This window comes from Physella acuta, unplaced genomic scaffold (genome assembly GCF_028476545.2).
Source record: "Physella acuta isolate Inbredline_101_S28 unplaced genomic scaffold, ASM2847654v3 ptg000115l, whole genome shotgun sequence".
NCBI classification, from domain to species: domain Eukaryota; kingdom Metazoa; phylum Mollusca; class Gastropoda; family Physidae; genus Physella; species Physella acuta.
Genome location: NW_026731635.1, coordinates 140001 through 156371, shown reverse-complemented (window position 1 = coordinate 156371; position 16371 = coordinate 140001). Strand labels below are relative to the sequence as shown.

At 41.7% G+C, this 16371-nt stretch overlaps 1 protein-coding gene across 2 annotated transcripts in view; it reads left to right on the top strand.

Moving 5' to 3' along the window:
- The first annotated feature begins 397 nt into the window (after positions 1-397).
- The window catches only part of LOC131934653 (glycoprotein 3-alpha-L-fucosyltransferase A-like), an 18410-nt gene continuing 2436 nt past the window's right edge, over positions 398-16371 (top strand). Inside the window, exons 1-6 of one of the 2 annotated variants that reach the window (XM_059290722.1) lie at positions 398-678; positions 12850-13166; positions 13939-14067; positions 14939-15033; positions 15157-15334; positions 16128-16371. The exon at positions 16128-16371 is cut by the window's right edge and continues 239 nt beyond it. In XM_059290722.1, coding sequence (XP_059146705.1) covers positions 12870-13166; positions 13939-14067; positions 14939-15033; positions 15157-15334; positions 16128-16371 — 943 coding nt within the window. In that variant the 5' untranslated portion in view covers positions 398-678; positions 12850-12869. Of the gene's footprint in view, positions 679-1737; positions 1842-12849; positions 13167-13938; positions 14068-14938; positions 15034-15156; positions 15335-16127 lie in introns of those variants that run through there. The other variant, XM_059290723.1, reaches the window with a different exon arrangement.

Sequence of the window (16371 nt, the reverse complement as noted above, 5' to 3'; positions counted from 1 at the left end):
AACGGGACATTGTAACCCAAGAAAATGTGTGTAAAATCGTAGAGTGAGTAGATAGGTTTATATTCAGCACAACAAAGAAATTAGTCTGAGAGCTATAATGTTTACAATACAAAAACTACTGCACACAGCATCTACCATGTTCAGACACTTGTAAACAAATTAATCACCAGGTCACCAGATAAGAGAGTGAGTAAAGAAACGTATCGCTAAACGTTACTCGCATGTCAACGACACACTGCGTTGCAGACGATCACGGTCTCACCGAGACCGCAGGTGCGTGACGCGGCGGGAGACTGCTAGGCGGTGACGAGTCAATATTTCCACCCCACGTATTTTTACCGCGGTGGAAGAAATCTGTGTAGGCTAATATAAAAAAAAAATGACGGTAAGACGCCGGACGATGAGTGGCGGTGTTAGATTTTTTTGTGTCGCCGTGCCGCGATCAGTCTTACCGCATCGATTCCACCACTGGAACTTCACCGTATCTAACAGGAGCTGTCGGTGGCGTTCGTTATTCGGAGATTGCTGTTGTTAGGCTAGTCGCTTAAGAATCTGTGAATATTATTTGATACAGTTGGTTTTTTTTTACGAAAAGTGACAATAAAGATTATTTAGAAAACACCAACTGCACACCAAAATCAATGGACTAATTTATGTGTGTTAAGTCCTGACTCTTAGGTAAGTAAATAAATATTTAAAATCTCTGTCTTTGTGTATTTGTTTCAGTAAAATGCGTAAACCCAAACAGAACTGGCGGTGTGGATTGATTGTGCCAGAACAATTGTTGCCGAAATCTGGCGAAATTTTCCATTTGTGTAAACAAGCTCTAAGGATTGACAACAACCACGTGACGCTGTTTACAATTAATGAATGGCGAGCTGAACCGGTGGGATCCGGCATGACACGCGCAACACCTCGCCCGGCCCTCCTCTTCTGTAGCCACAGTCCGATCACCCCCACCCCGTTAATCGGACGTTCCCCTCCACTCCCCCCCCCTATCCAGTCTGACCATACGTGTCCTCACCACCCCCATTGTCCAGTGTAAACTATCAAATATTTAAACACAAAACAAACACAACACAGGATATTTACCAACCTGCCTCTTACCTGCGTACAGCATACGTTAACATTTTCATAGACTTCCCCCAGCCCTTTGTATGATAAAAAATGTGGGACCGCTAAAATCATCGACTACAAAAACAATGGGACTTAAAGTTCAGCATCGAACGTATACAAACATTTTTAATGTGTTATATTGTTTTTGTAGGAATATTATAAGCCAAACGTATCCATTTTTTCACCCATAAATTCTAAGCAGAAAAAAAAAGCGAGTGTTACTTAACACTACACCACACCACACGCTACCCCATATTGCACCTTATAACAAAACGATACACCACTTCAACCATTTAAGTGATATAACATCTACATAATCTCGAGTCACATATAAAAAATACAGAGCTGAAAAGCCTCAAAATGCCAAGACCACCACTTTGTATCTTTTTATTAACATATCTTCCATGAAGATATAATAATCGTTTCTAACATTTCCAAAACCGGTTAAGCCAAATCAATAAATTTAAATGGCTAGAGTTTCTGGTATATGGTGTAGTCTTTCAGGCTCATTTCAATAATGTTGGGCTAGGGATAGGGTTGTATGTCGCAAATTGTGAACACATGTTGGCAACTACCAAAAGCCCTTAGTTGTGGAGGGGGGGGGGGAAGGTGGTACATTTAATTAGGTTGTTGACTCGGGGACGGGGTTGTCATAAGTCAAGGGTTGTTTGAATCAGTGGTCAGTGATAGGAACCTGTAGGGAGATCAAAGACCAGTGTTATAAGGTAAGACTTTTAGTCGGTTATTTACATGTGGTTAAATGAGCACGTTTTTTGTGGTTAGAGGAGCTTCAGTTTGTCATGGTGTGTTTAATGTGGCTAGTGTGTGGTTATTGTAGAAGTTTTAGCAAACGACATTCCGACATCTTGATCCAACTGACCCCAGTACCTGAATTCTCTGAGTTTATTTTTCGTGGCCTGAGTCTAGTCTCGTCAGTTGACACCATAGCACAATGTCATGTATCACACGCAGAGGCGTAGCGACCCATTCCGGCGCCCAGGGCGAACTACCATTCCCCCTGTCCCATATATATATATATATATATATATATATATATATATATATATATATATATATATATATATATATATATATATAGAGAGAGAGAGAGAGAGAGAGAGAGAGAGAGAGAGAGAGAGAGAGAGAGAGAGAGAGGCTATAGTTATTCATGCTGATGAAAAAGCCCCCCCCCCCCCGCTGTTGGTAAGGTTTTTACCAGTCACGAACTCGAACAGTATTTATTTTGGATATAGAAAACATTTAAATCAGCGTGTAAAGCTTTGTAACCATTTATTTTCTTAATTTCGACTATGTACCATTCAATACTTCAGATTAAAATAGGCTTTTTCATTTTTTTCTACCCATTTTGGCGTCCTCTGATAGTGGTAGTTTAGTCGCGGTTGGGATGAGTTTCAGGCCATCTTTTGATTTGCTTTATTTATTTATGTTTTTACTTTTTATTTCATTTGGATAAAATATTAATTACCCGTGGCTACCACTAGCGGCATGCGAAACTGTATCGACCAGTAGATAGATCGGCTCGTAGATAACGATACATCACCTGGACTGCTAACCTCTCAACATTCTTAATTGATGACCTTGATGCAGAAGACCTTGTGTGTGTGTGGGGGGGGGGGGGGTTGAAATCTTAAAACTAGCAAATCAGCTGGAGTATGGGCCACCAACTACAGCTCTCCTGTTGGAGTATGGGCCACCAACTACAGCTCTCCAGAGTTCCCTGTCCTGCTGGAGTATGGTTGGTGATTTCGAGAAAAGTGACCCTCCTGGGTGACCTACTCTACCTCCTGTGTGACCTACTCTACCTCCTGGGTGACCTACTCTACCTCCTGGTGACCTACTCTACCTCATGTGTGACCTACTCTACCTCCTGTGTGACCTACTCTACCTCCTGGGTGACCTACTCTACCTCCTGTGTGACCTACTCTACCTCCTGGGTGACCTACTCTACCTCCTGGTGACCTACTCTACCTCATGTGTGACCTACTCTACCTCCTGTGTGACCTACTCTACCTCCTGGGTGACCTACTCTACCTCCTGTGTGACCTACTCTACCTCCTGGGTGACCTACTCTACCTCCTGTGTGACCTACTCTACCTCATGTGTGACCTACTCTACCTCCTGGTGACCTACTCTACCTCCTGGGTGACCTACTCTACCTCCTGGGTAACCTACTCTACCTCCTGTGTGACCTACTCTACCTCCTGGTGACCTACTCTACCTCCTGGTGACCTACTCTACCTCCTGTGTGACCTACTCTACCTCCTGGGTGACCTACTCTACCTCCTGTGTGACCTACTCTACCTCCTGGGTGACCTACTCTACCTCCTGTGTGACCTACTCTACCTCCTGGTGACCTACTCTACCTCATGTGTGACCTACTCTACCTCATGTGTGACCTACTCTACCTCATGTGTGACCTACTCTACCTCCTGGTGACCTACTCTACCTCCTGGTGACCTACTCTACCTCCTGGGTGACCTACTCTACCTCCTGTGTGACCTACTCTACCTCCTGGGTGACCTACTCTACCTCCTGGTGACCTACTCTACCTCATGTGTGACCTACTCTACCTCCTGTGTGACCTACTCTACCTCCTGGGTGACCTACTCTACCTCCTGTGTGACCTACTCTACCTCCTGGGTGACCTACTCTACCTCCTGTGTGACCTACTCTACCTCATGTGTGACCTACTCTACCTCCTGGTGACCTACTCTACCTCCTGGGTGACCTACTCTACCTCCTGGGTAACCTACTCTACCTCCTGTGTGACCTACTCTACCTCCTGGTGACCTACTCTACCTCCTGGTGACCTACTCTACCTCCTGTGTGACCTACTCTACCTCATGTGTGACCTACTCTACCTCCTGGTGACCTACTCTACCTCCTGGTGACCTACTCTACCTCCTGGGTGACCTACTCTACCTCCTGGGTGACCTACTCTACCTCCTGGTGACCTACTCTACCTCCTGGTGACCTACTGTACATCCTGGGTGACCTACTCTACCTCTTAACAATTTCTTATAGAACCGAAAATAATTCCCGCTCATTTTGTTTAATCGTGTTTCTAGAATTTTCCAATATCCCGCAAGGCGCGTGGATAATTACAGACCGCTGCACAATTTTATTCCGGTCGATCAGCTGTTGTTAGTCATGCAATAAAAAGTTATTTCTCCATCTCTGCTTGCCGTGCTAGCGATCATAAAACATTGTTTATATTTCAATAGCCGCTGAATATAGCTTTTAAACCGGTCATATCAATGTTAGAACAGAAACATTCGGTTACATCGCTGACTAGAGAATTGGATACAATTATTCTTAAGGCAATGTTGTTGTGATCGGTGTATGGGCCACTTGATGACGTCATCAACATTTGCTGGTTCCCGACGTCATAAATTCATGAAGAGTTTTTCTCCCTTATCAAGTTGATCTTCTGGCAGAGGAGAGTTACTCAAGCATGGTTATTTTTAGATGTTGGGCCAACCATTCAGATAGTCAGTTTTAGCCATGTAAGGTTTAGGATTGGGTTAAGGCTTCCTTTTGTTTATCGATAGTTGTTTTTTTTTTTTGTTTTTTTTTTTATGGCATACCATTTAGGACTAGGTTCACGGTTAATAATAATGATAGGTTTTGAGTAAAGAAAGGGGTTTGGATTTTTTAAGGTTAATGATAATCGATGCGATTAGTTTAACATTCTGTGCACTTGACTTGTAAGTGCTGATTCATTGATAATCATTGAATGGCATGGAGAAGCCGTGTCTGTGAGAGAGTGCGTGTGTCTGTCTGTCTGCCTGTGTGTCTCTGGTGACTAATCGATATCGAATAGAAATTATCGAGTATAAAACTTGTTATAAACGAGTTATGGTGTAAGGTTTTAAATTATTGCCTGCGTAAATTCCACTCCTACCCCCCAACCAAACCATCTTTTTTAAAAAAATTGTGTATGACTGAAATTATTTTTAAAAATGTTTTTCTTTAATAACCACGATTAAACTTCATTTTACGATATTTTACCACCTGCTAGGAAATATATAGAGAAAAAAAAAATGTCAATATTATCCAACTCTAAAATAGCCGAGTAAAATTTACGGCGCCCATCTAACTTATCACCGTAGTCGTCGTAAAATTATCACGGCCGCCCATTTTATTTTGCACCGTATTAGTGACATTGCGCCACACACCCGCCCGCTGGGCTGATATTCCTGGCTGAATTTTTCATCAGTATAATATTTTTTTAGCATCTTATTGTAGATTAATTAATGTTCTTGACGCTTTGATAAATGTTAGGTTTTTGTCCTTCACATACTGCTTACCAGTATCCCACTCTTTCTAACTAAACCTCAACCCTATTTTAGCCCACATCATTACTTTTTAAAGATATCATTTGAGGAGAAGCATAGTAGATGGGAGAGCGCATATGGTAACTCCAAAAAGTCTCGAGTTCGGATCCCGGGTTGGCCTATGTGAGACTTATTAGCTGTGATCAACACGTTGCTTGTGTGTTGTCTATGGAAACAAATCCAGGAAGAAAAGCAGGCTGAAATTGGAGTCAACATGCCATATAGCGCATAACATGTTGACACCCAATACGTTATTGTGTTAGAGGAAACCCCTCCAATAATATCGTTAAGAACGAAGAAGAAGAAGAAGAGTATCAATCTTTGTGACAAGCAAGACTTAAAAATAATGACCGCCTGTTCCACAAAACATCAAAGTACTACCCCCCACCCCCACCCCCGGGATTCAGCTCATCCTGTATACCCAGTCATCACTCCACAGTTCTAGAACAATCCGCTGTTCAACATGGATGAATCGACTCCCCGTTAGCTAGCACAGTAAACGTTCTAGAACTCTCCAAACAACAATTGAAATCTAATTGTATCTTGTTTTTTTTTCTTTTACGACATGCTTCCGAGCGTCTAACACTGAAATCAATGTCGTAAACAGCAGACGGAGCAGAGGGTTGAAGACGATTCACTGAATTCATCCGATCAATGTCGCAACAAAAAAAAACATCTAGGTTGTGTGTGTAGATGGGGGGAGGGGAGGGGGAGAGGGGTAATAGTTCCGGACTTTTATCAAGATTTTCTCTCGCTCAAAACAATCAATTTTTTTCTCATACTCTTTCCACTCCACACCTCTCGCCTCCACCCCACATCTCTCCCCTCCACACCTCTCCAGTTCACCCCACACCACCTCTCCACTCCACATACCCCTCTCCTCTTCCCTCCAACCCACACCTCCCCCCTCTCCACCACACCTCTCTAATCCACCTCTACACCGCCCACCTCTACCCTCCACCCACACCTTCCACCTCTACTCTCCACCACACATCTCCCATCTTGCCTACACCACACACCTCCCACCTATACCCTCCACCCACTCCACCCCTCTCCCTCCATCCTACACCTCTACCCTCCACCCCACACCTTTCACCTCTCCCCTCCACACACCTTGCCCCCCCCCCACCCCAAAACCTCTCCTCTATCCAACACCCCTTACTCCTCCTGTTTTCTTCCGTGGCCTCACTGTTTTAACCGCCACCACACACACACACACACCAATTATCTATCCCCCCCCCCCATTTTCCCCGCCGATGCGGTTGCCTGGTGTTCAGACAACAAGGGATAATTCAGACAGATTTATAACGGTCGATAGTGCCTTGTAATTTGAGTCAGATCCTCGTGTCAATAGCAAATAGATTTTTGAATGGCGCATGGGGAAAAATCTGGCACCCTTTACCAATGTAATGCTAGGCGTAAGTCATGGGGTTTTCAATGTGATGTCATGTTTAACTTCTGGTTGAATTTAAAAGTATAAGTATACATAACCATAGAAAACAGGGATAATTCCCCTTACCGTCTGTTTGTCTTCAGTCTATTTACACACATATTTTTTGCAAGGAATACAAAGATTTTTGTGGGTTTATTTTTTTTTTGGTATTGATTTGTTTTTGTGTTGCGTTGTATGTAGTATTTTGTTTTGTGTGTATTTTCTTCCTCTTCTTCGGAAGGTATTTCCTCAAACACAATCAAGTATTACTTATCAACTTGTTATGCGTCATGTAGGCTGTTGACTCTTTTTGGATTTGTTTCCATAACCTTTGTCAACCAGCAGTGGTTAGATTTTGGAGTCGCCTCTCCTAAAAGGGGGTTCGAACTCGTGACAACAAACTCGACCACGCCGACCATGTGATGTATTGTTTTGCGTTGTTTATTGCTTGTTTTATTCATTAATTGTATTCTTCAACAATTAATTTTTATTTATTTTTATTTACACCGCTGCAAAGCACTGATATACAGCTAAGGGAAATAGGGGCCTGATATATAGATTTAGGCCTATATATATAGATAAATTTAGGCATATATATATATATATATATATATATATATATATATATATATATATATATATATATATATATATATATATATATATATATATATAGGCATTAAAATATATCTTTTTTATGTATTTAATTGTTTTTGAAGCTAGGTATTTTTGGCCTGAACTTCGTCTTCTTTTTAACACGTTTTTCTTAACTCAGCTTCGCGTTTGTAGATGTGTTTGTTGTTAAAATTGACATCGAAAATTAGCCCACTTCTGATTGCTCTAGAGATCTGAAATTTGGCATACAGGCTACTTTCGCCTAACAATTTCAGATGCAATCATAAAAACTAGCAATTAGAGACCGTAATTAGCTTAATTTAATTACGCCCCAATGACCATAAAATTGAGGACATGATTTCTAAAGATACCGACAAGACTGGAGGCCTGTTGACACAGTTACTTCGGCCCCAAGCGATGTGAGCGCGCTGGCCGTGATCGTATAGTGGTTAGTACTTCGCGTTGTGGCCGCGACAACCCAGGTTCGAATCCTGGTCGCTCAATATTTTTAGTCCGTGTATTTATAAACACTTAGTCAATTCATACTTAATCAAGTCATTAGATAAAGTAGAAAATAAACTATATAAAAAACTTTTTTAAAAACCACGTTTTTCATGTGTAGCAACGGACTAAAAAGGAGAAAATAAAATACTTAAAAAAAACTTTTTAAAAAACCACGTTTTTCTTGTGGACTAAAAAGTAGAAAATAAATTTTTCTTTTGTGCTTCCTCGAGCTGTGCAGGTTCTTGTGATGACTGACAAAAAACGTGGGTCGGGCAGATGGGTAGGGAAATTTGATGGTGAACGTACCCACGTTTAAAATTTATTTTCTACTTTTTAGTCCACAAGAAAAACGTGGTTTTTTAAAAAGTTTTTTAAAGTATTTTATTATGTATAGGAAAATGAGTAACAGCGACCAAATACTTTTTTACAAAGTTTGTATCCACTAGAAGCTCTTTACCTCTTATGGGTACACTAAATGTGTAATTTAATTATTATGGGGCTGGTAAGTAGGTCACCAACCAGTTCTATGGCTCATGCAGGTTTTATTGAGCCGTAGAACTGTTTGGTGACCTACTTACTAGCCCTATAAGTTTACATATTCCATTGCATAATATACAAAATTTCAAGATTAAATTGATTTAAGAAGCGAATTAATTGTTTGGCTACTCTTTTCATAGCTGACGAACAGCGTCAAAATATGTCAATGTTCCAAGTCAACCAGCTCTATTTATCTGTTGCTCGCTTTTAATTGCCTATTGACATGTAGATTTGTAAATTTCCAATGTGGTGTCACCCCAACCGACTTCGGTGGACGGTGTATTTAGTGTCACCCCCCCTACCTCTTTTTTGACTGGCGTCAACTAATATTTATCCACCTAGAAAAAGCATTGAAGGGTCTAATTTAATTGGAAAAAAATTGCTTTTGTATAAAGTTGTCAGTTGTTATGTTAAAAAGTTTAGTTGGCGCCCCCCCCCCCCCCCACCGTGATAGCTTTAAACTGTGCACAGATAATACTAAAGATGTTTATCTATAGTAGGTTATTAATACTGCTGGATGTGGCGTTGTTTTCTTTATCTTTAGCAGGTTTACGTCATGGCGTTACCCCCCCCCCCCCCCCCCACTGTTGTCTGTATTTGTCAACTTAGCTTTTAGAAGATTATTTAAATTTAATTAATCATTCATTTAACATGAAGGATCATTGTTGTTCTCTATATATTTTATTATTTGTTTGCCTTGGTGTCACCCCCCCCCCCCTTAAACGGATGTCCGCACCCCCCTCGCGACGCCTCTGTATATATATATATATATATATATATATATATATATATATATATATATATATATATATATATATATATATATATATATATATAGACAAGACTATAGAATTATATAGCTCATCTCAAAAGACAAAATGAAGCGAGAATCGATAAAGAGTTTGTGAGGCGTAGGTTGAAAGCAAATGGTCCGATAACTATTGGCCCCCTGACGACTGTTTACTCGCGTCGCTTAGCAACGGTCTGTAACGGTCGCTGGTTGCACTGACAGCGACTGACACGACTTTTACCTGGACACATTTTATCCTGTCAGGTCAACATCAAAGGTGGCATGTAATTAATTAACCTGGCGTAATTACTGGATGTTTAATCGGAGTTTTAGCATGTACCACTAATATATAAAAGCTCGCCTTTTCCCAACTGTTGTTTTGTGCAGAATTGAAAATTTGAAAATTTGCTCCCGAGGGGGTGCCAAATTGAAAGTTTGTCCCCGGGCGCCGGGAAGGGTCGCTACGTCTCTTGTTTTGTGATGTAGATATCGTGTGCAAATAGCACAAAATAGCTGTACGGCCGGGCGGTGTGTTTGTTATTACAAAATCACTCCAAAAGTCCCTAGTTCTGATCCCGGGTAGACGAGGTTCGTTTGCTCTAGAAAAGAAAACTCCCCAAATTAAACAACAGCTGTCTTGGAAAATGTTCTTGGGTGGACAAAGGCTATGGAAGCAAATATAGAAAGGTTAAAAGCGTAGTCAACGGGCCTTATGTCGCATTTATGTTGACTCGAAGACTAATACTTAATTAAGTTAGAGAAAATTACTGGCTTACACAGGCTATCTTTTGACATAGGTCGACATTACTGGCTTACACAGGCTATCTTTTGACATAGGTCGACATTACTGGCTTACACAGGCTATCTTTTGACATAGGTCGACATTACTGGCTTACACAGGCTATCTTTTGACATAGGTCGACATTACTGGCTTACACAGGCTATCTTTTGACATAGGTCGACATTACTGGCTTACACAGGCTATCTTTTGACATAAGTCGACATTACTGGCTTACACAGGCCATCTTTTGACATAAGTCGACATTACTGACTTACACAGGCTATCTTTTGACATAAACTCAATTATTACCAGACAGCTAAATATCTAAAACACGTCAGCCAAACAGCTTTAAAACAAAACAGCTTTAAAGCATCAAATCACAACAGCCACAAAGATTTATAATAAAACAGCTTTAAAGCATCAATTCGCAACAGCCACAAAGATTTATAACAAAACAGCCTTAAAGCATCAAATCACAACAGCCACAAAGATTTATAACAAAACAGCCTTAAAGCATCAAATCACAACAGCCAAACAGCTTTAAAACTCACTCAACGGGAGTATCGAATAAGACACCGCGAAGGTTATTTAAAAAGATCGATACGACATTTATCGTCTTCAATCGATACCATCTAGAACCATACACACAGAGGCTGTTTGTTCTGCTTGCCGTTTGCTGTCTCATGCAGACAACTAGCCTACGATTACCTGAAGATCTAGCTAGCTGCTAGGGATTCTGAGTTGAAAACAACAGATCAACAACATTCGTCATTATACCGGTCTGGGTAACATAGCACGGGTAGCAATCACAAGTAAAATGTCCAGCTAAAATGACAAATTATCTCACCATAATTTGGTTCCTGCAAATGTGGATGGATAAAGCAGACCCTGATAAGGGAAGGGCACAATATCGCGAGGAAAGCATAAGACTGCAATCCCCAGGGGAAGAGGAAAGTAGACCGGACAGGGAAATCCTGGAGAAGGACAGTAGAAAGTGAGGCAAGGGCTGTCGGGCTTACATGGACGCCAATTAACAGAGCCGCTCAAACCCGAGTCCGATAGAGGGGTGTGGTTGTAGCCCTTTGCTACTTATGCACCATAAAGGAATAAGTCAAAGTCATTGACACAAGTCATTTTTTTTTGGTTAAAGTATTACATCCGGGAATTTCTAATAACTCGCATGTAGCAGTAATATGCTAGAAGACACAGTGTCTGGAGTGTGTCTGACTTTTGCCAACCCCGATGGCCATTGACCCGTGACTGAGCGCACGTTTCCGCCTGATCACGTGCTCTGGACATAGCATTTGTTTACTTCTCTCGGAGGCGACTCACATGTCAATATCGGCTAAATGGGGTAAATAATTTAATTAGTTTAATTAGTCCATAATGGGTCGCACCACTCAAAGTGAATAGGTTTAATTGGCTACTGTCACATACGGGTGAAAGGTGTAATCGGATACTCAAGTCTTTAATTAGAGTGTAAAAATAGATGAAATTAATGACTTATGAGTCCATCATTTGGATAGTTATTAGAAGAAATGAGTTGGGGTCATTGACACTAGGTGCAAGATTTTGTTTTACTAAACACCCTGCCTGTGTACTAGGTCATGGTATGAACCCCTGATTGGAACACAAGGTGGGGGGAGAATGGAGGGGGGTCACGGTCGATCGGAGAGGGATCGGTTTAAATATTTACCATGTGATGCGTGACTGCCTAATGAACCGTCCAACACTTATGTCTCAATCTCTGCAAGACTTATAAGCATTCTATTGGCGGAACTACCGTACCGGGAGGTAGGTAGGGGTAAGGTGGGGGGGGGGGGGGGGGGGAGGGGGGCTTAGGGAGCCTACAATCCGACCAGACGTCAAATCAAGAATTTCATGTCATTTTCAATTATTTGATAACTTTTTTTCAGTTTTGCCTAGATAGTGATTTTGTAAAAAAACACAATCAATTTGATTCTGCAGTAATTAGGCTGCACGGTGGAGATGGTGGCAGCATTGAGTCCACCTAGCTTTGACACTTTTGTTTGAATTATTTGTTTTTAAGTGAAAATGTTTATTTCCCAAGCTGACGTTTTTTTTTACAATATTAAAACAAAATAATCAAGAACTGGTTCTGCATCAAAGAACTTAATAAATTGTGAGTCCGAAAAATTTATAGCTCGCTAAATTAAGATCCGGTTAAATTACGAATGGCCCGAAGAAAAAAACGTATCACTAGAGAATTACCTTCGCAATAACGAGGACGCGAAAATGAAACGAAAATTAAAACCGTACAACTCCATCTCATGTAAACGGGATATTAAAACACATTATGTTTTTTTTAATTGCAAATCTCTATCATCTTACAACGAGACAAAGCAACACGTAGTAGTTGTCTCGTTATCTGCGTATGTGTTTTACATACATACTTCATTTTTCAAACTTGTTTTTACCCCATAACTTTTTTTTGTTTTAGAGCAGTTACATAATCTGCTACCCCCACTTTACCGTAGTAATAAGATTCCCTGTTCTTTTTTTCCATCTAACCAAATTTTCGTGCCCGACAATCAACATGCTATCATACAAAAATGCGTTTAACCAACTGCGAATTTTCATCACAACGTGCTTTAGTCTATCATCTTACAAAGATCAGCTCGTTAGATAATGAATACAAATGTTCCCACTTAAAAAAAAATTAACGATTTGTTTTAAATCCCCCCCCCCCCCCCAGGTAGCCCACCCCCCAGCACCATGATGCACCTGAGGTTGTCCGTGTGCCGGAGCAACATGCTGCGCCGCAAGCTGAGGAAGTTCCTCAAGGTCACCCTCGGCATCTGTGTCGCGCTGTTCTTCCTGCTGCTCTTCCTCGCCTCCACGGAGCAGCCCTGCCCGCCCGAGGGGTGCGGCAGCTCAGGGGAGTTCATCCACAGGTTCCCAAAGAGGGAGGTCAGGTCCAGCTCAGAGGTCAAGAGGATTCTCCGATGGACGGGCTTCTTCGAGGACCCCTCGTGGGAGGAGACGGACGATTCTTATTTTAAATCGTGCAAGGTCAGTCTGTGTCCGTCTAGGTCAGTCTGTGTCTGATAAGGCTAGTCTGTGTCCTCTGTGTACGTCAATGCGAGCATGTGTACGGTGAAAAAACTGTTAATAATCAAAATGTTTTTAAACTTCAGCATTTTTTTCTGTCAGTACCATTTACATGATTAATTACTTCATATTTCTGATTAAATTCGAGATTTTTCAATGATTAGATAGAACATACAGTTTCCCAATGAAATATTGATAAAACATACAGTTTCCCATTGAAATATAGATAAGGCATACAGTTTCCCAGTGAAATATAGATAAGGCATACAGTTTCCCATTGAAATATAGATAAGGCATACAGTTTCCCAATGAAAAATAGATAGATCATACCGTTTCCCAATGAAATATAGATAAAACATAGTTTCCCAATGAAATATAGATAAAACATACAGTTTCCCATTGAAATATAGATAGATCATACAGTTTCCCATTGAAATATAGATAGATCATACAGTTTCCCATTGAAATATAGATAGATCATACAGTTTCCGGGACTGCCAAGAAAATTGCCGGCGACCGACTAAAGTAGATAGAGCTTTCTGTGTCTTGGTCACAAAACGAAAAACATGATGATGATAGTTTCCCTATTAAATATAGATAGATCATACATACAGCTTCCTACTAAATAGTTCTTTTGAATGTCAAATTTTGTATTTGTTTTATTACAGTATCGTTTTATAAAATTTAAAATATCCACGTTTTTAAAAAAACACGAAACTCGTCAACTCTACAGGTCAACCAGTGCACCATGACCAACGACAAGTCTTTATTTGACCAAAGTGACGCCGTTCTGTTCCACGCAGGCGCGCTCTGGAACTTTTGGAAAGGTGTGAGACTGCCCAGTAAGAGACACGCCTACCAGGTAACCCCCACCCCACCTGACTTGTCACAAACCCCACCCATTAGTCTAAAGTACTGCCCATTTGAACACTGCTCCCCTCGATTTTTTCTCTCCATCTTTACGTCGCATGTAAAGTGGACTGGGTTTCAGTCTAAAAAAACATAATTAATTAAACAAAAAATCAATCCCTACACTTAAAAATTGAATGTCAAAATCGCATGATTGAAATAATGGGTCTTTTAATTTTAAGCGATATTTCGGGGGATAACAATAAAACGGAAGTGTATGAGGCGTGGGGGTGGGGAGGGGAACGTGGCTGTAATTCATTGGAGGACGGGGGAGGGGAAAATTCAGCGTGAAACATTATTTTATAGCCTGATTTTTGTTGAAGTCCTGGTTATCATAGGCCCAGCTTTTAATTAAGTTTTTTATGTTCCTGATCTGGATGCTACATGACGTGAAGCCCCCACCCCCAACACCGCCCCAACCCACCTCCTCAGCAGGCTACCCAAGCTTCCCCCCCCCCACACACACAATTCTTAAAGCCTGTTCCATGTTCCAGGTCTGGGTCCTGCACCCCCATCAACATTACTGCCCCCCCCACACACACACAGCCCCACAGCTACTTAGGGTCTGTTGTATGCTCCAGGTCTGTATCTTACATAACGTGGAGCCCCCACCCCCCCCACCCCCACAGTTCTTTAAACCCTATTCCATGTTGCAGGTCTGGATCTTACATAACGTGGAGCCCCCACCCCCCACCCCCACAACTACCTAAGTCTGTTCCATGTTCTAGGTCTGGATCTTACATAACGTGGAGCCCCCACCCCCACCCACCCCACCCCCATTCCACCCCACCCCCACATCTACCTAAGTCTGTTCCATGTTCCAGGTCTGGATCTTACATAACGTGGAGCCCCCACCCAGGGTGCCACTCAACTTGGTGCCGTTCGCTGGTGTCTTTAACTGGACAGCTTGGTACAGAACGTAAGTGGAGATACATTCATAAACATCTCATTGCAGTTAGTTCACTTTAGCTCATCCTATCAGCCGTGATTGGCATTAATTTGGTTTGATGGTACGGCTAACCGAAATGTCCAACGATTTCAGAGATTCTGACGTGCCCGTGGGGTACGGGGGCTACACCAACATGCCCATGCCGCCCAGCCTCAGGTTCAACCAATCAATGAAGCCCAACTGGTCACGTGAGAACAACCGCTTCTCCGCCTGGATGTCCAGCAACTGCTACGACTACAACAGACGACAGCTGGTCATTAATGAGTTAAAGGTTAGTAGCTGGGTCATTAATGAGTTAAAGGTTAGTTAGGTCATTAATGAGTTAAAGGTTAGTTAGGTCATTAATGAGTTAAAAGTTAGTTAGGTCATTAATGAGTTAAAGGTTAGTTAGGTCATTAATGAGTTAAAGGTTAGTTAGGTCATTAATGAGTTAAAGGTTAGTAGCTGGGTCATTAATGAGTTAAAGGTTAGTAGCTGGGTCATTAATGAGTTAAAGGTTAGTAGCTGGGTCATTAATGAGTTAAAGGTTAGTAGCTGGGTCATTAACGAGTTAAAGGTTAGTAGCTAGGTCATTAATGAGTTAAAGATTAGTAGCTGGGCCATTAATGAGTTAAAGGTTAGTAGCTGGGCCATTAATGAGTTAAAGGTTAGTTGGGTGATGTCCGGCAGCTGGTCATTAATGAGTGAAAGGTTAGTTCGTTTTAATGAACATAAAGCTGTATTTTCTTACCATATTGTCTCAAATAAAGGCGCTTGTATGGCGCGATGTAAATAAATATTGTAGTCAGAGTTATGCAAATAAACAACAGTTGGTCTAAGCCGTAATGGACGTGAAGAACATTAGCATTAAGCACAAATAAGGACTTTATGTTAACAGCGAAATTTTGTCTAACATCCGATAAACGACAATTTCCCCCAAACATATTCTAAACACATGTAAGCAACGATATTTTGTGTTGCTTCCTTACAGCAACGATACTCTTGTTTTACATCCTCTCACCAAAGACATTTTATCTAGCACCATGTAAACTACGACCTTTCACCCCCCCCCCCCTCACCCCCAGGCACAACTGGGCCACGACATGGACCTGTACGGCAAGTGTGGCGGCAAGCGGTGCCCGGAGACCGTCTGCTACGACACCATCTCCAACTACAAGTTCTTCTTCACCTTCGAGAACTGCAACTGCCGGGACTACATCAGCGAGAAGTTCTGGGCGGCGCTGCTCCGGCGTCAGGTGCCCGTCGTCCTAGGGGGTAGCTCGCCCCGGGACTACGCCAAAATAGCCCCGCCCCACTCCTTCATCCACG